Source organism: Pinus tabuliformis, chromosome 8, assembly GCF_031772625.1.
Source record: "Pinus tabuliformis cultivar Carrire ecotype Pingquan chromosome 8, CPIR1, whole genome shotgun sequence".
Taxonomy (NCBI): domain Eukaryota; kingdom Viridiplantae; phylum Streptophyta; class Pinopsida; order Pinales; family Pinaceae; genus Pinus; species Pinus tabuliformis.
This window is the reverse complement of record NC_142294.1, coordinates 628,932,605-628,949,642: the sequence shown is the minus strand read 5'-3', so window position 1 is coordinate 628,949,642 and position 17,038 is coordinate 628,932,605. Positions and strand designations below refer to the sequence as shown.

General features: G+C 36.4%; 1 protein-coding gene across 5 annotated transcripts; it reads right to left on the bottom strand.

Annotated features, from left to right (window-relative positions):
* Positions 1 to 11,904: 11,904 nt before the first annotated feature.
* On the bottom strand, positions 11,905 to 15,608 carry LOC149237070 (protein RGF1 INDUCIBLE TRANSCRIPTION FACTOR 1-like). Of its 5 annotated transcripts, none has more exons than XM_089372587.1 (6): positions 15,569 to 15,608; positions 15,291 to 15,378; positions 14,730 to 14,915; positions 13,231 to 13,305; positions 12,906 to 13,046; positions 11,905 to 12,735 (listed from the first exon to the last, which is right to left on the bottom strand). In XM_089372587.1, the coding sequence occupies exons 2-6, from the start codon at positions 15,291 to 15,293 to the stop codon at positions 12,388 to 12,390; spliced, it is 753 nt and encodes a 250-aa protein (XP_089228713.1). In that variant the 5' UTR covers positions 15,294 to 15,378; positions 15,569 to 15,608; the 3' UTR covers positions 11,905 to 12,387. The 5 variants fall into 5 exon arrangements, with proteins under 5 accessions (XP_089228713.1, XP_089228711.1, XP_089228710.1 ...); XM_089372585.1 differs by having other exon boundaries at positions 15,285 to 15,378; positions 15,569 to 15,585; XM_089372584.1 differs by lacking the exon at positions 15,569 to 15,608 and having other exon boundaries at positions 15,285 to 15,506.
* Positions 15,609 to 17,038: the final 1,430 nt, after the last annotated feature.

The following is a 17,038-nucleotide window of genomic DNA, read 5'->3' as shown; positions in this document are numbered from 1 at the left end:
AGAAGCTGAAAAATTGGCCAAAATCCTCAACGCGCAGCGCCCTGATCTCTACACGCAACGCACCTTTTAGGCTGATTTTGAGGCACTTCCCGGCATCCAAATTGAGCTCAGGTTGGCTTGTTGGAAAGCCCTGGATGTCTACTTTCCAACCCAAGTGGAATTTTCCCATTTGGTGTCCATTTTCCCCTCCAAAAGTTCATTCTCCCAAGACTACTTCCTGTGTGTCCAACAAGGGGCAGTGAGGTCATTTTTTGCATGTTTTTTGACCCTTTGGGGACCCAAACGTTGATGAAATGCCTTGGAAATAGCTGAGCAGGTATATTTCATCATGACAAATCCAAAAATGCAAACCATTTGTGATTTGGACCTCCCAATCTTATGGGTAGCGCGCTGCGCGTTGAGCCAAAAAACCTGTTTTTAGAGCCAAAAAATTCAAAATTGACAAAATTTTCTCCAAATTCCTTGAAATTTGGGCTGGGGGTCCCCAATCAAGTACCATGCTCAGCCAAAGAGGCTTCGGCCAAAATCCGAAGACGATCAAGCTCTTTTTGTCTTTTTTGCTTTTTGACCGCTTTCTTCAATTTTGCCTTTAGACTCCTAATTCGCGCCTTGCAAACTAGGTTCCGGGCCTTGTAATGCATAGCCATGTGTTTCAATAATGCATTGTCTCTATTGGCCTTTTTCAGTCATTCCTCCAAGTAGATGTTGACCCTCTCGAGAGTAGCCTCTCGATCCTCATTTACCTGTTGCTCCAGAGAGGTGAACTCAATTTCTCTATGTTGGGCAGCTTGGCGATTCTCACGAATGTTCTGTAGCTCTATGATCATGTGCTGGTCCTCAAGCTGCTTATTTCGCTGCTCTAGATACCTGATATTTGACTTTGCCATCTCCAGCTGAATTTGCAAAGCTTGAATGTCCGTACCTTGCTCTTTGATAATCCTGATATATTGGGTCTCCTCTGATTTTGAAACTGTCTCATCATCATGAATAGTGACAAAACCTGATGGCTCACCTCCTTTGCCACCTCTGCGAGACCTTCGTGGCACATTACCCTCTGTTGTAGAATCACTGTCATACTGATGCTCATACTCTGACTCTGTGTCTGACATGGCTTTGAAAACACAATGTCTACAAAATGTATGCTGTTTGCAGCTTTGGAGGCGCTTAGACACAATCTGGGCGCATAGACAAGTTTTTTCTTTGGCTGTGATTCAACGCGCAGCGCGCCACCCCAACGCGCAGCACCTGTGTAATTTTACACTGGCTCAAATCACCCAACGCGCAGCGCACCGCCCAACGCGCAACGTGCCACCCCAACGCGCAGCGCACACTTCTTATGCGCAGCACACTTTTGCAGGATGCTTTTGGAGGCCTTCCCGGTGTCCAAATTAGGTATGTGATAGCTCGTTGGAAAGGTCTTTGAGTCTACTTTCCAAACCAATTTGAATTTTTCAATTTGGAGTTCATTTTCCTTGTCAAAAATCAAATCTCCCAAGACTATTCAAAATGTGCCAAATGACGCTGCCTCAAGGCAGAGTGTTGTTGCAGTCAACTTTTATATGCCTTCCTCAACTCCAAATTGAGCTCATGATAGTTCATTGGAAAGAAATTTTTGTCTAGTGATCCTTTGACTCATCAAGAAAGTTATTTGGCCAACCAAGCTAGGAGAAAAATTGATTTTCCCAAGGTTGCTTCAGAGGTGCATCAATTCTCCCGAGGCGATTGTATTTTTGACATTTCTCCAAAACCATTATACCTGTGTAAAAAGTGAAGGAGGTTTTTCTTCCTTGGCCTGTTGTGAACAAAAACCTCTCTCAGTTTTCCCAAATTCATCTTTGATTGCTTAGAAACATCTTTTGAGTGAAACTTATCCCGATGTGTAAAACAAGGGATTTTGTCGAAATGAAGCGAAATGAAGGGGACAAGGGGCTTCTAAATTCTTGGGGAAATTTTTGGAAGTATGGAGGGATGTTAGGAAGCAGGGGAAAGTGGAATCTCAAAGATCGAGTGAGGGGAAGGGGTCCAAAAGGGTGAAACACAGGTCCAACCTAGAAAATTGCCAAGTTGTAGCAAGAAACTAGGGTTTGTGGAAAAATGAGGAATTTGGGGAATCTCAGTGATGGGAAGTGTTTAATAAGGTACATTAAGGATAGGGGAAGGTGTATGAACATCAGGATACAAGTTTTTATGATGATTTGGCCGTCCAAGAAAAATTACCTCCAAAACCCTAGGAGAGGGAAATGGACCTTACCAAGGCACAACTGAAGCAAGAACAAGGTGTAAAATGACCCAATGGAACTTGACATAATGATGACAACCCTCTGAATGATGGTACACTCAGTTGAAGGATGACATGGACTGACATTTGGACAACTTTGAAAAGAGTGAAAACAAACCATAGACCTAATGCCTAGTGACCAAATTTTGCTTGAAGACTCTTTGAAATGACAAAATTTGACCTTGACACCTTAAAATCACTTTGTAAGAGCATATTTGATCACTGGAGGAAGCTACAAAGGCTGACACTAACATGATCCATCAACTTCGACAGCTTGTCCCTTTCCTTCTCTATGAACTCTAGCCTCCTGTTGGCCAATTCATACATACCCATCAATGTTTTGAACAACCTCTACACAAACTTCTTCCAGCGGGACATTTCCCTTGTGACAACTTGGCTCTCCATGGATGCAAATATCTAATTCCTTAGCAGGCCAATTGAACATAGAGGGAAGGTTGGTGTAACAATTGCACCTCTTTTCATACATACACTCGTTGGTGGTGGCTCTCCCCAAGAATAAGCATTAATTCAGTCTGCAAACAAGATATCCAAATATATTCTTTTGCCATATCGATTGTCCTTGCACAAAGGGATCACTTAGGCACATTAATTTTCCAGGCCTCTGAGAGTTTTAGGCAGATCTTGAACGTCAAATGAAGGGACTGCATCACATTAAAACTACAGTGTCCTCCATGCCATTTACTCCATATGGTATCTCCTTCATGTAAGAATTGCAATGTGTATATGCAATACTAACCACACGCTTGTCCTCCTATACCAACCATCCCAAGGGAATGGAATTCCACTTAGCGACAAGAAAATGTAATTCTTATGGATTTTCTTATCATGCACTTTGAACGAAGAAACCTGTCGATTTTTTGCATTAATAATTTCTTTTGCATTCATGGGATTAGAGCCCAGGACCGTGTTCCATCATGAAATTATATCGTTCCTTGCTGAAGCTAAGAGCCAAGCTTGGAAAATTTATCCATCCCATCATTCAAATTTCTAAGAATATGTTGAAAGGATATTTTTTCAAATTTTGAGCACTAGAAGGACATCTATTGAACGATTGAGGGAAGACTTGGGAGGCTTCCAGATATTGCCTTGGAAATTTGTCCTATAGCAACCATTGAATCATTGAGAATTATTAATTTTTTTTAATTCTTTTGCTCATGGCTATGTCTAAACGTTTCCAAAGTGCCTAGAATTCAACTTGGTTGTTTGCTTTTATTCCTAAGACCCAAGCAAATTTGTACACCTCTTGTTCTTCAGGGCTAAAAATCACCCAGTGAGTCGTCCCTATATTTTAATGTTATTTTAGTATTTTAATTATTGTATATATATATATATATATATATATATATATATATATATATATATATATATATATATAGATATCTAATTTTTTTTTCTTTTAATAATGATTAATTTCAATTATATTTTTTTTATTGCGCTAAGAGGTACTCTCCAGCCTAGTATGGCAGGGATGTAATGTAATGTAATGTCTAACATTTTGACTAGGTCAAATTACATATAAATAAATAAATTAAATTAAAAGTTTAGTGTAATGTAATGTAGAAAATTTAAGTAGGTCAAAATAAAATTAAAAATAACCCTATAAAAATAAAATAACAATAAAAATAAAATGACCCGTGGTATTGAGAATTCATCGTATTGACACGTGGTATTCATGTAGAATATATCCTAATTAAAGGGGGAAATTAAACCAGCGTAGAACTATCTTAACTTTGGATCTACCAAGCGCCAAGAGAAATCAAATCCCTTGAGATGCAAACATATTTTAGAGTGAAAAGAGATTTGATCCTTCTCACCACTTGATAGATCTCGAGTTAAGATGGATATCTATATAAAATGATATTTTATTTTTACATCTTTATTTTATTGTTTTTTCCTTCTTACATTTTCCTTTCTTTTTTAATATTTCAATTATTGTACTTCCCCATATATATATATATATATATATATATATATATTTCAATTATCAATTTATATTTTATTAATAATTTAAATAAATATTTATATAATTGACTTTTAAATTTTAATAATAAAAATAAATAATAAAATATTTTTTATTAAAAATTATATATATGAAAAAACAATTTATAACCTACAACCTCAATATTAAAGGAAATAATTCCTATCCTATCCTCTTGATTGAAGTTATCATTTCCCCCATTAGAAGCATGACTATGTTTAGGTATCTAATGTATAAGAAGAGGAAGCCAAGAGGTTCCCAAAATTGCTTCTGACTCTAGCCAAAACCCCCACCTTTGGCTCAAGTGGGGGTGGCACAAGGATGCCCAGTCTTAGCCCTACCATTGGGGGATAAAAAAGGAGATCATCTTGGAGAAGAATGATAATATTAAAATTACTAATACTTCCAAATTTAAGGATAAGTTGTGGGATGATAAGGAGCTAGAGGGGAAAATGAAGCTAAGATATTATAAGGGGGTGATCAACCCCACTCTTGCTAACTAGAATTATCTTTTTTGTCTTGACTAGTACTAAGAATAACATGAACATTGTGAAGATAATAACTAATTCTCATGAGCTTCAAAGTGAAACTAGACGTTTGTCCATTCCTAGAACACCTTGGGATGAAAGAATTTGTCACATTTGTTATAGTAAGAGGGTTAAAAATGACAAAACACTTTCTCATGGATGACCTGGCTCTTACTCATATCCATTGTCATTTTCAAAATACTTGCCATACTACCAACCTTCCTAACTCGTTAAGTCAGCAAAACTATAGTGATCTATGAACACTTTTTTCCCTTCTTTTTTATCATAGAAATAAAATATTAAAGAGTCTCAATTAATCTCTTACTTTTTTAAGGTTCAATAAACCACATTGGTCTCAATGGACATCATTGTCATCATCATGATCATGATCATCATGTATATAGATATATATATAAGTTCTTAATGAGAATCAATCTTCTTGGCAACTCGTATAAATAAATAAAGAAAATAGAAATTACATTCCCATGATCTTCCCTGATCCAAAATTAGGCATAAAAGCCATACTGTGAAATATAAAATTGTCTTGTGTATCACTTATTACACTAGTACATATATCAAAATTTAAAAGTGTATGTGCTTCAAACAAAACACTACTCTTGTAAGTCTTGTAATATCAGTGTTTTAACCACATAAGACTCTGGTATGTTGTGCACAAAACTATATAAATAAACAAAACTATATTCTAAACATAAATCTAAATATGAGGGGCCCTTGAAGGGAGCCCATTCGAGTATGGATGATGATAGTACTAGAAGTGATGGTGCCCAAGAATTCTTTTACTTCCCATAGTCTCAGATCTAAGAGCAAGCTAGCCTTAGAAACACTATCAATGGCCCCATTCATGTCCCTGTATACATGGCAACATGTTAAGGATGAAAAAGAATCTTTTAATCAGTATATATCCTCCACTAAATGCGTAAAAAATATATTCCTGCAACTTTGAGTCTTATTGACCCAATTAACCACAAGTAAAGAGTCCTCAAAGCATTGAAGTTATGTACAATTAAATCTTCTTACCAATTGATATAAATGAATAAGTGAAATTTTTTAAATGTGAATATATATTGAAATTAACAATCAAATCTTAGTTTTGATGAATATGTATGAATCACCAAATTGTATTCTATCTCTATTAATTTCAATGTGGAGGATGATGATATTATTTCAATTTTATATATATTCATAATCTTACCACTTTGAATATCAATACATATGTATGAATTATCAAAATATATTATATCACTATAATTTTTTAAGTTAATGATGATAAATTAATTTTACTTGGGGGAGTTGAGGGAGTGCGGAGTTAGGCAGTTGGAACCCTAGCCACCTTAGCTCCCCAGTTTGTGCCTCCTTGGCCTTCGATTTGGTGGCCTTCCTTCTTTTCCTTAGTGGGCGTTGTTGTTCGATGCAAGTTTTACATGTGGGGCTTTGTTGGGTGTGAGCTTCTTTGCTCCTCTCGCCACTGCTTGTTTTCTCTAGTCAGATGTTGCATTTCCCCGGGTGCTAGAGTAGTTGTCGATCCTTTATTGTGCTTCGTGGCCCTTTCTTTCTCGCGCAGGGTTTTGTCTGCCACCGTCTTGGTTCGTGGTTCTAATTTGGCATTTCTGTCGGTTTTCTTCACCCTCTACGACTCTTGCTACCATCTTTTGGCATGTTTCTGTGGCTTCAGGATCAATCTTCACTAGGTTTTCTCTCTAGATTTCTAGCAACCCTTGGTTTTTGTGCGATTTTTGTTGAGAGTTGTTTTTTACCCACTTTGTAAGGTTTTTTGTGGTTTATTTTTTGGGCTTATCAACTATGTTGCTTTGGGTTGTTTTTGGTGTGCCTTTTGGGGTTTTTGGTAGGCTTGTGCACTCTGTTCTTTTGTTAGCTTCTCAACTTTGTTCTTATATCGCTATGAGGTGTTCTTCTGGTAGGTATTTTCGCTGATATATCTATAATGCCCTCGGGCATTTGCCAAATGCAATTTTGTCATTGAATAAAATTAGGTTTTTTCCTTGAAAAAAAATCTATCTTAATTTAAATAATAGTTATTTATATTTTTATATAAAATGATATTTTATTTTTATTGTATTTTCTTTATATTTTCCAAATTGAATGTTAAGGTGTTTTTATAAATGTTTTTTATTTGATTAATTTAAAATATATTATTTTTATTTTTTATTTTTTATTTTATTACGATTTTCAAATTAATGTGAAGAATATATATATATATATAATTTTAATTATTAATTATTAATTTATATATTTTTATTTTTTTTGCTAATTTAAATAGATATTTATATAGTTGATTTTTAAAATTTTAATAACAAAAATAAATAATTATTTTTTTTATTATTAAAATTTAATAATTATTCTAAGTATATATATATATATATATATATATATATATATATATATATATATTATTAGAATCAATTTTTTTAGCTAATGACATAAATAAACAAGAAAAATAAATATAAACAATTAAATCGTGTTTATCAATTGATATAATTAAATAAGTTAAATTTATTTTTTTTTTCTGAATAAGACTATGCTATTATATTACAAAAAAGGCAAAAATTACATCATCAGTGGTACAACAGAGCCGAAGCCCTGTGATTCCTGTCGAAGGACTGACAGTAAGCTCAGGAATAATCATCTCCAAAATTACATAAGACTGACACTTGAACCAAATCGACATTCATGAGACCGACACTGGACATACATGATTAGCTGAGACTGAAACACATGGAGACTGAAACAACTATGGATAGCCGTCACTGTAACAGAGAAGGACAGAATTACATAATGACAAAGACCTGACACATATAAGATAGCGGTGAGAGCAGACAGTGAAAAAATTCCTTGCTCAGAAACCTGAGGCGAATTGCAGAGCGAACTAGTCATCATCAGTGGTGTGCGGGTCGTCCTCCGTTTTGCATCTGGGAGGCTGGTGGATGTCCGGTTCGGTGAGAATGTTGCGCTGCACAGGTTCACTTGGGCCTGCCCCAGGATCTGGGGAGAAGCTGTCTTGAACAGGGCGCAACATATCAATGGCGGGAACTTGCATATCTACTGTGGGAGCCAACCCAGGAATCCGCGGAGGGCTGGCTTGAAGAGCCTCATCTTGACCTCGAGGATTGCTGCAGTGCTCCACCGAAACCGTTACAAAGAAAGTAGAATTTGACAGTGCATGGAATACGATATCTCACCATGGGATGCGCAGAGTGCCCACATTCCATCCTTTCTTGGTGTTCCGCTGCTCTTCCTCTGCCAACTGCCCGTCCCCTGGATCGTCTGCGGTCGGAAGAAACCTCGATTGAGGAGGAGGGGGAGGGGGCTTGCCTCTGAGACGAAGCCCGGCCTCTGTAACTCCCGCGCCGACTTATCCCTCGTTGGCGCTCTCGCTGCATCCTTGAATTGGGCGAGTAGCAGGTATACTCTCTCGCAGCCTCCCTCGGAACCAGAGAATGAGCCCACACCACCGCCGAGCACCCAATCCTTATGCCAGACTGCGGGAGAATGACAGAGATGCCATACATCCCCGAATTGTTCGAATTGTAGGAATACCCCCTCGCAACCTCAGAACCACCACAACCTCCCTCAGAACCAGAGCATGAGCCAACACAATGAGCCACCACAACCTCCCTCAGGACCAGAGCATGAGCCAACACAAACTGCGGGAGAATGACAGAGAAGCTGTGGCTTTGAAGCGCCATTTTCCAGTTACCAAGAAGGGCAGTAAATGCCGAAAGGACTCGACTGCCATGAACCATCACCTGCGAACTTAAATGCTGCACGCTGCTACACCAAATACTAATCCTCCTGGTATATGTGGCTCGTCCGGGCGGACACATGCCCTTATGACGAGCCACGGACCTGCTATGCCATAAAACCACCCGCATCCGGGAATAAGTTAAAATATTTAAATATAAATATATATTGAAATTAACAATCAAATCTTTATCGGATGAATATGTATGAATTACTAAATTATATTATATCTTTATTAATTTCAAGGTGTGCATTTTACATATATTCATAATCTTGCCACTATAAATATAGATAGTTTTGTATGAAATATCAAAATATACAATATTATTATTCATTTTAAAGTTAATCGTGATAAATATGTATGAATTACTAAATCATATTGTATCTCTATTAATTTCAAGGTTGTGGATGATGTATTCATAGTCTTACCACTTTAAGTATCAATAATTATATATGAAATATCAAAATATATTATATCACAATTAATTTTAAAATTAATGATAATAAATTAATTTATCATTTTATTTTATTTTATTTTTAAATTTATTTAAGTTATTGTATTTTTTTTTTTAATTTGTTTGGTTATTTATAGAAAGGTATTGCATATATATATATGTAAGAAAATGATAACATTTAAAAAAATTAAATCAATTAATCAGAATTATTAAATATCATAATTTTTTTTTCCCTAAATAAGACTATTCTATTATTCATATTAAAGGTGTATAGTGACAACATGACTAGCAAAAGAAACAGCTGCCCAGAAGGAAAGGCAGCATGAAACAGAAAATTGTCTAGAACATAGAGTTTGGACTAGGCCATGTAGTGCAGTCCCGCGTAGGGGAGCCAGAGTTACCCATCTTGGCCTTTCTGAGCTGACAAGCTTTACAAAAAACATGCATAATTAACCTCGACGCAACAACAGTTACAAAAATTATCAACAATGACAAAAAGCTCTCGATACTGGGCCGCATAACCTGATACGAAGCTGCAGAGCTTGAATTAGGCGTCAGGAGGCTCCTCCACGATCCTGCACCAACCACCATCAGCCAAATCCTGAGCTTGAGCATCCTCGTTCGCAGTCGAACCCGGGGGAATTGGCTCCATCACTGTGTCATTGACATTGCTGGCCGGAGTCTCCATGGCTCGTGGGGAGCCTGAATTCGGCATCGAAACTATGCCTTGGTCCTCTTGAAGAACACTGGACTCGCCCTCTTCTTGGGCTTCCTCGAGAAAGAGCATCGAGACATGGGCTGTAATCCAAGGACGGTTTAGGGTGCAGTTGAAAATGAAGATTGCAGAACCGAAGGAGGGCGACGACGAGGAACCCAGAGAGCTGGGCTCAAGAAATTGACTGGGCCACAGAAAGCGCCCTCTCTTGCTGCGAGTGCAAGGGTGCTGGCTAGAAGTGAATTCACCGGAAGAAGGGTGAGAAGGCGCACCTCGAGAGGTGCCTCTGCGGCTTAGCATTCTTTGGCGGGGCCGAGGCATGACTACAGTGACAGTGCCCTTGTGGATACCAGAACGAACCACCGGGGAGGTAAGACTAAGACCATACAAACAAACAATTGGATGGGAGCCCAAAGCTTCAGAGGGAGTCGGGGAAATTGACAGAGGCAGCTTCTCTGAGCTAGCTGAGCCAGAGCCCAACCAACATAACATAAGGGACAACTGAAGAAACCCATGGCGGAGTCTGGTTTTAATGCCCATTCCCCTGCCTCGAGACGCTCCTGCCATTACTGTGGCATTCATGGGAGCCGAGAGCCAAAACATGACAGAGCGTGCGGAGGTGAAAGGTGAATCAAAGTCGCCTGCACACATTCCTTTAAGCCGAACGAAACCCACCTGCTTGTGATCATCCGGCCACATGGAAATGGCTTCGCTGTACAAGGCTAGCAGGTGGCGGCCATTCTCAGCCCACTCCAGTCCCATCGCATTGAAGGCAGACTTAAACACCCGCATCCGGGGAATATCATCACTTTTTAGTATTATTATATAATTTTATTTAATTTTTAAACTTCAAAATATTTATGGTAGTTCATTTCTAAAATTATATATGATTATATTTTTATTTTTATTTTTTCTTTATTTATTTAAACAATAAAATATTATAATATTTTGTATTTATTTATATTGAGAATAATTTTGTTAAATTTTTTTGTTTAAGTTCGAACAATTAGTTCAATCGATTGAGTATCCATTGCCAAAGTATTGTCATTTTGCCATTGGAAAGTTATGGGAGTCAATTCTCTTCAGGATGAGGCTCCTAATTAGTTTATTTTGGTTGATGACAACTAACTTTTTGTTTAAACTTTACCTACTATTATAATCTACATTTATTTTGAAGAATTTTATTATTATTAATTATATATTTTATCATCTCATAAATATTTCTTGCTTCTTATATAAAATTATTCAAAAATATCTTTTTATATAAATAATTTATAATTTCTTCTCAATATTTATGTTTTAATATTAGATTTATATTTTATTAATCATTATTATACCATATTTTTATTGAATTTATTGGAATTTTTTTTTTATTATTTATAATTTTCTTATTCTTTATATAAAATTATTCGAAAATATCTTTTTATATAAATAATTTATAATTTCTCCTCCATATTTATGTTTTAATATTGGATTTATATTGTTTGGAAATACATTTTCGAAAATTTTATGATAATTAAATTATGTTTAAGTAAAAATGGAAAAATAAATATAAATATAAAATTCAACCTATAATATAATATAGGAAATAAAAACAAAAAATTATTTACTTATTTAATTTAAAAAATAATATGGAACAAAATTTTAACTTAGAAGGTTTCCCACAAAATTTTAACTTAAGAAGGTTTCCCAAGAAACTTAATTTAATGTAACACAAAAATTATGACCTGACACCAAAAATGTCAAAATATTAATATCAAAGTGTAGATCCACTCATTTTGATAAACGTTTTGTTGAATACATATTTATTATTAACAATAATTATATTAGAATGTTTCACTTGTTATGAAGCTCTCAAATAATCTTAAAATAAGAGCACTATGCCCTTTATTTTACATGCACCAGTATACATCTGTGTTGTATTATTTCGTTTTCAGAGATTTTTAGAGTCCACTGTCTATTCATTAATAATAATAATTATATTATAATGTTTCACTTGTGATCTGAAGCTGTCAAATAATCTTAAAATAAGAGAAACATGCCCTTTGTTTTACCTGCAGCAGTAAACATCTGTATTGTATTATTTCGTTTTCAGAGATTTTTCGAGTCCACCGTCTAAGAAATGAAAAGTATAAACAAATTTTAAAATGTTAAGCAAAGTAAAGGTTTCAATATTTCCATAAATTAAGCAAGAAACTATAGAGTATATCTCTGTTACAAGTATTGGCATGCACATGCCTTATCTTTTTGACCTTCCATACAACTTTGACCTTCTTCCTGCTGCACACTAACATAATTGCATTCAAAATTGCAACCCCCAAAACCACATGTCCTCTGTTCAGGGGCCTGCAAGCTGCAAACTATACTCCTAACAGAATAAGTATCCTGTCCTCCGAATCAGGCTTGAGAATACAAGGGAATGGGTCTAACCAGAGCAGTCCTGCAAATTTCCCTTCTCTATATATAGTCGAGATAACATAATTATCACCAAAAACCATGGCAAATGAAGTCATGGTAGACATATTAACTAAAGTCTTTCTCATTCTTAACTTTGTGCATCTAATTTGCTAAAATTTTTTGAAAAGCAAACACAGAAGAAACCATTACACTCAATGGAGAAAGAGAAAAGGCTACTAATAAAGAGGGGATCTCTGAGGAGTGCCCTTTCTCCTACTAAGGGATGCAACCACTTCTGGGGTTGCTGAGAAGTCCTGACTAATTAGCCCGCTTCTTTTTTTCTTTACAAAATCTGTGGTAGCGGTGCACGCCAAGGTCTTGCAACCCACTGTCCCACTGGCACTGGATCCAGAAGATAATGGGTTGTCAAAAATAGAATTGGGTGTCATCTGCCCATCATCCAAATCTCCAGCATCACTCTTCAGGCTTTCAAGTTGAGTGAATACAAAATCAGAGAGCGGTAAAATCTCACATTTATGTAGATACCGAGATAGATCTTTCCCTTGATTCACTATGTGATCCACCTGCAGTTTATAATACCATATAAGTTTCATAGCAGGACATATTGAAAAATCCCTACCACTTTCTAAGTGCTAGCCCAAATGGAAATGGCAAAGTTTAGTGCAAATGAGTAGGATAGCTGAACCCAAATCTAACAAGAGAATGAAGCTGAAAGATGAGGGATTTTACTTACCTTGCAAGCTAGGGAACAATAAAAATATGGTTCCTGCAAGATTCTTTCACAAGTTCCACACATGTTTCCAGATCCTTTGAAAGGCCGAGACTGTGGCCTCTGATTTAGGAAAACCACCTTCGCACTGTTGATGGTGTATGACTGGAAAATAAGGCAGCAATTGACAGAAATGAGGACTATTGTTGTTGAAGAGATTTTGAATCATTTTCTAAATTATGGAGCTTGCCTCTCATGACATTGTCTATTGCAAAATTCAAATCAATTCCAACAATAAATACTGAGGGATGATGGAGAATTCAGCCTTGCAGCAAAAGTACTAACTCACCTGAACATATGAGCAATCTATCAATTTTACCAGATCATCAAGCCTTATAACATCGTGATAAACATAACGCCGAACCTATTGCAGAAAATTCCCACAGAAAAACAATGAGATGGTGACTTTAGAAAACAAAGTACAACTAAGTTGCTAACCAAATTCCTATCTGTTGGAGCATCAGCCAGATTAGCAGTAACTTCAGATAGAGACTAACCAAAAGCACATTTCCAAAGAAATAAGTAGGTCATCAAAATTTCATACACTGATCATAAATTAATTAGATTCACTTGATAGAAACAGAAAGACTATAAACAAATGCAGATTCAACTAAAGGATCAACTTTTGACTAGCAGTTTTTAGGATTCTGACATTTTTTACCAAATTCTCTTCAAATTGCTCCTTAGAGTAAACATGGACCGAGTTTTGACAGAAATGGTACGATAAGCAACTCGCTTCCCTTCAAAAGGTTGCTAGAATTAACAGAGATTGAAAATTGAAAGGCAACTCTGAAACCCCCAATCTAAGAACCCTATTGTGCTTCTCATGGCTGCAAAACGTGCTTCCCTTCAATAAAGAACCAAAATTCAACATCTTGCGTACAAGGACTTCAAAATGCTTGGCAAAACTGAGAGACACCATTCCCCTCAAACCAGATCAAACTTGAATGGCCCTAATCCCAGGACACAGTTGCATCGGTGCATTTCTAGCAAATTGTTCTAATGATTTTGTTTTTGAGTGAAGAAATGTCAGGAACCACACGATACTCCATGCTTATTGGAAACCCACAGGCCTGAGAGGTCCGCACTGGACACAAGAATTTTCCATCAGCAGGTCCTTTAAGAATGGAATCAAAGCAGAGAGACTCCAAGGACATCATAACCATAGAAACAGAACAAAGAGACTTCAAGGATATTATAACCTTCTGTAAACTTTAAACAGAATTCTGTTAAAATTGAATCAGTAAGCTGCAAGTTGAAGCCTAAAACGGCAAATTTCTGATTCTTGCAATTTGGTATCAGGGATAAAAGGCCAACACCGCTTACAAAACAGTAGTGGATACCCTGAAATAAAAATGCCGAATGAAATCACTCTTTGTTGAAAAGAAAGCCGTCAATCTAGAAGAGAAAATTCCCTTAACAGATGGGCCAAATTCCACCTTTTGGAAGAACAAACTCTAGGATTGGCCTGCTTCAAGAGGAATCTTCAATAATTCTACTCCCAAAAAAATGCATTCCACATTTTGGAAGCAAAGATTCAAGGGTTGACTTGTTTCAAGAGGAATCTTTAAGAATTGAACTCCCAAAAACTGTTTCTGAGACTGAAATTCTCTAATATGTATGACAGACAAGAGGAAAAAAATTAAATTAAAGTTGGAGATGGAAACATCCATGAACCAAAGACAGCAACTAGAAAATTAAAGATTATTAACTGTTCAAGATGGAGTCCTCCTTAAACCAAAGACACACAATTAGAAAATTAAAGATTATTAAAGATTGGTTAGTTACCTGCAGTAAACGGTGTGTGAGATGTGCAGGTAAACAATGAGGGCATATGCTCTTGCAGCAATCCAAACAATAGATATTCTTCTCATTCTTTCTTGCACTGTCATGAGTCCCACACCCAACAAAGAACTTCTCACTCAGCAGTCCCTGCATCCATGCCGGCTTCTGGTGTTGCAATGCGTAGCCCACCTGCAAACCACCACGAATCTCGTCACACTCATGGCCACTTCCACCCATCCTCTCCCTAGAATTTCAATCTTCTTCCTACAATTCCCAATCCAGTCCCAATTCCACACACAGCAAAAGGCAATTGGGCGTGTTGTTATAATTCAACTGGAGCCACACCCCCCACCCTGTTCTCCCCGAAAGGTTAAATTACAAAAAAGTACAAAAAGAAAAATTTTAAAAACACAGATCCAAAGGTAGCCAGCAGGACCCATCTGCAACAAACTGACAGACACACATTCAAAGACTCCAGGCCGTACCCCAATGGATAGCAAGTAGTGAAAGAGAGTTGACACAACCAACACACAAACATAGGTACCCACACACACTTACACACACCATGTTTACAGTCCTGTTGCCGGTGCTGTCAAATAATATCTGATGGTGCTGATCCTGTTGCTCCTGCTGCTGCTACTGCTACCACTGCCTGCCAACTGAACAACTCTATTAGATGCTCACAATGAGGCGGGAAACAACGCCCACAAGGCCTTCAGCACTGTAGTTATTATTCGAAAGCATCATCTTGCCTCTTCGTTCAAATGCATTCAATTCAACTTGTATTTATCTCCCATTTTTCGGAATTAAAGAAAACATAAAGAAAAGAGTAAGCGGAAAACCCTAATTTTGGTTGGCCTGATTTGCCTTCGTATTCTGTCCTCATTGCCTCCTCTGCCTGCATGGATTTGATACCTTCTGTCGTCTCGCTTGCACGATGCTCGAAAAACCTTAATTTCCGTTCAACCCTCTAACTACATGCCTATGTGTTTGTGGTCTTTTTCTTTTCAAATTTGAGTGTTTATTAGCATTTTAAACTAATAACAGAGAGGTTAAGTTTGGGTTTGTTGTGGGGTTAAGCGGCAGGCTGATGAGCTGTTCAGTACGGCCGGGAAAGATTGCCGGCAGAAGGTAGGATGCGGTGATTGCGATGCACATGGGCCCCTTCCTTAGAGAAAGTCTATTTCTATCTATCCATGTATATCCTTTGGATTTTTGCTAGATATTGCCCTTTTACTTCATGTGTCCTTGGGTTTTTTTAATTTGGGGTAGTTTAATGAGGTGATTTTTTAATTTTCTTACTAATTTTTGGTTGTACAATTTTGGTGAGATTGTAAATGTTGTTATTTAAATTACATTTTTAAATGTCAAAATAGATTTAATCTCTTGAAAAACTTTTATAACATTTGGATTGGAAAACTCAAGAACTTAAAACTACATATTTCTAAATTTCTATTCAAATTTTGAGCCAAATTAACTAAAGAAATCTTCTCAAAATAGGGACAAAGATCCCCTTATTAGACTAGGTCTTTTGGTTTCACCATTGGGTTAGTAAAGGGGTTGATGGGCATTTTATACATAGCAGTGAAATCACCTTGTATTTGTTGGGATTCAATGGACGAAGAATATTTGAAATGTCAATTTGCATTATTTGAATTGCAATTTTAAGTATTTTGACGAATTCAAAACATGGAAAATAGTTGAAGATCGCAGTTCGCAAATGTGGAAATTGCAGTTTTGCATCAAACTTAAACTTACAACTGGATTTTGATCATATTATGAGGCATTTCATATGAAACAATCAATTCATTTTGTGTTTGTTGCAATTCAACAGATGAAGAATATCTGAAATGTAAATTCGCATGATTTAAATTGTAATTTTAAGTATTGGGATGGATTCAAAACCTTGAAATTCATCTAAGATCATAATTTGCAAATGCGGAAATCACAAATTTGCATCGAATTGAAGCTTTCAACTACATTCTGATAAGATTACTAAGAAAAACCATTAGAATAACAAGGCAATGCAATGGCCCGACATCCAACACTGTTCAAGGGTTTGCGTTTTGGACTTCTCCAACTTTATTTCTTTTTACTACTTTATTTTTTTTATTATTTTAATAGATTTTACATAACACATTCAATTTGATTCCATGTAAAAAGAAAAGACAAAAAAATTTATTACTGACATGGCTACCTTAACAAACATTATTGTTTTGGAAATTAGTTCATATAACAAGAAGTTGGTTTCAAGTTCATCCCTCTTCCTCCTTATCCATAATGCTTGTGCATTGTTGCAACTTCATGTACAC

Excerpts from the sequence above, each read along its gene's own strand:
- LOC149237070 (XM_089372583.1), bottom strand. The coding sequence starts at position 14,963 with ATGGGTGGAAGTGGCCATGAGTGTGACGAGATTCGTGGTGGTTTGCAG. Across the intron at positions 13,306-14,729 it reads TCACACACCGTTTACTGCAG|GTTCGGCGTTATGTTTATCA; the intron begins GTAACTAACCAA and ends TTTCTGCAATAG. Across the intron at positions 13,047-13,230 it reads TAGATTGCTCATATGTTCAG|TCATACACCATCAACAGTGC; the intron begins GTGAGTTAGTAC and ends CTTATTTTCCAG.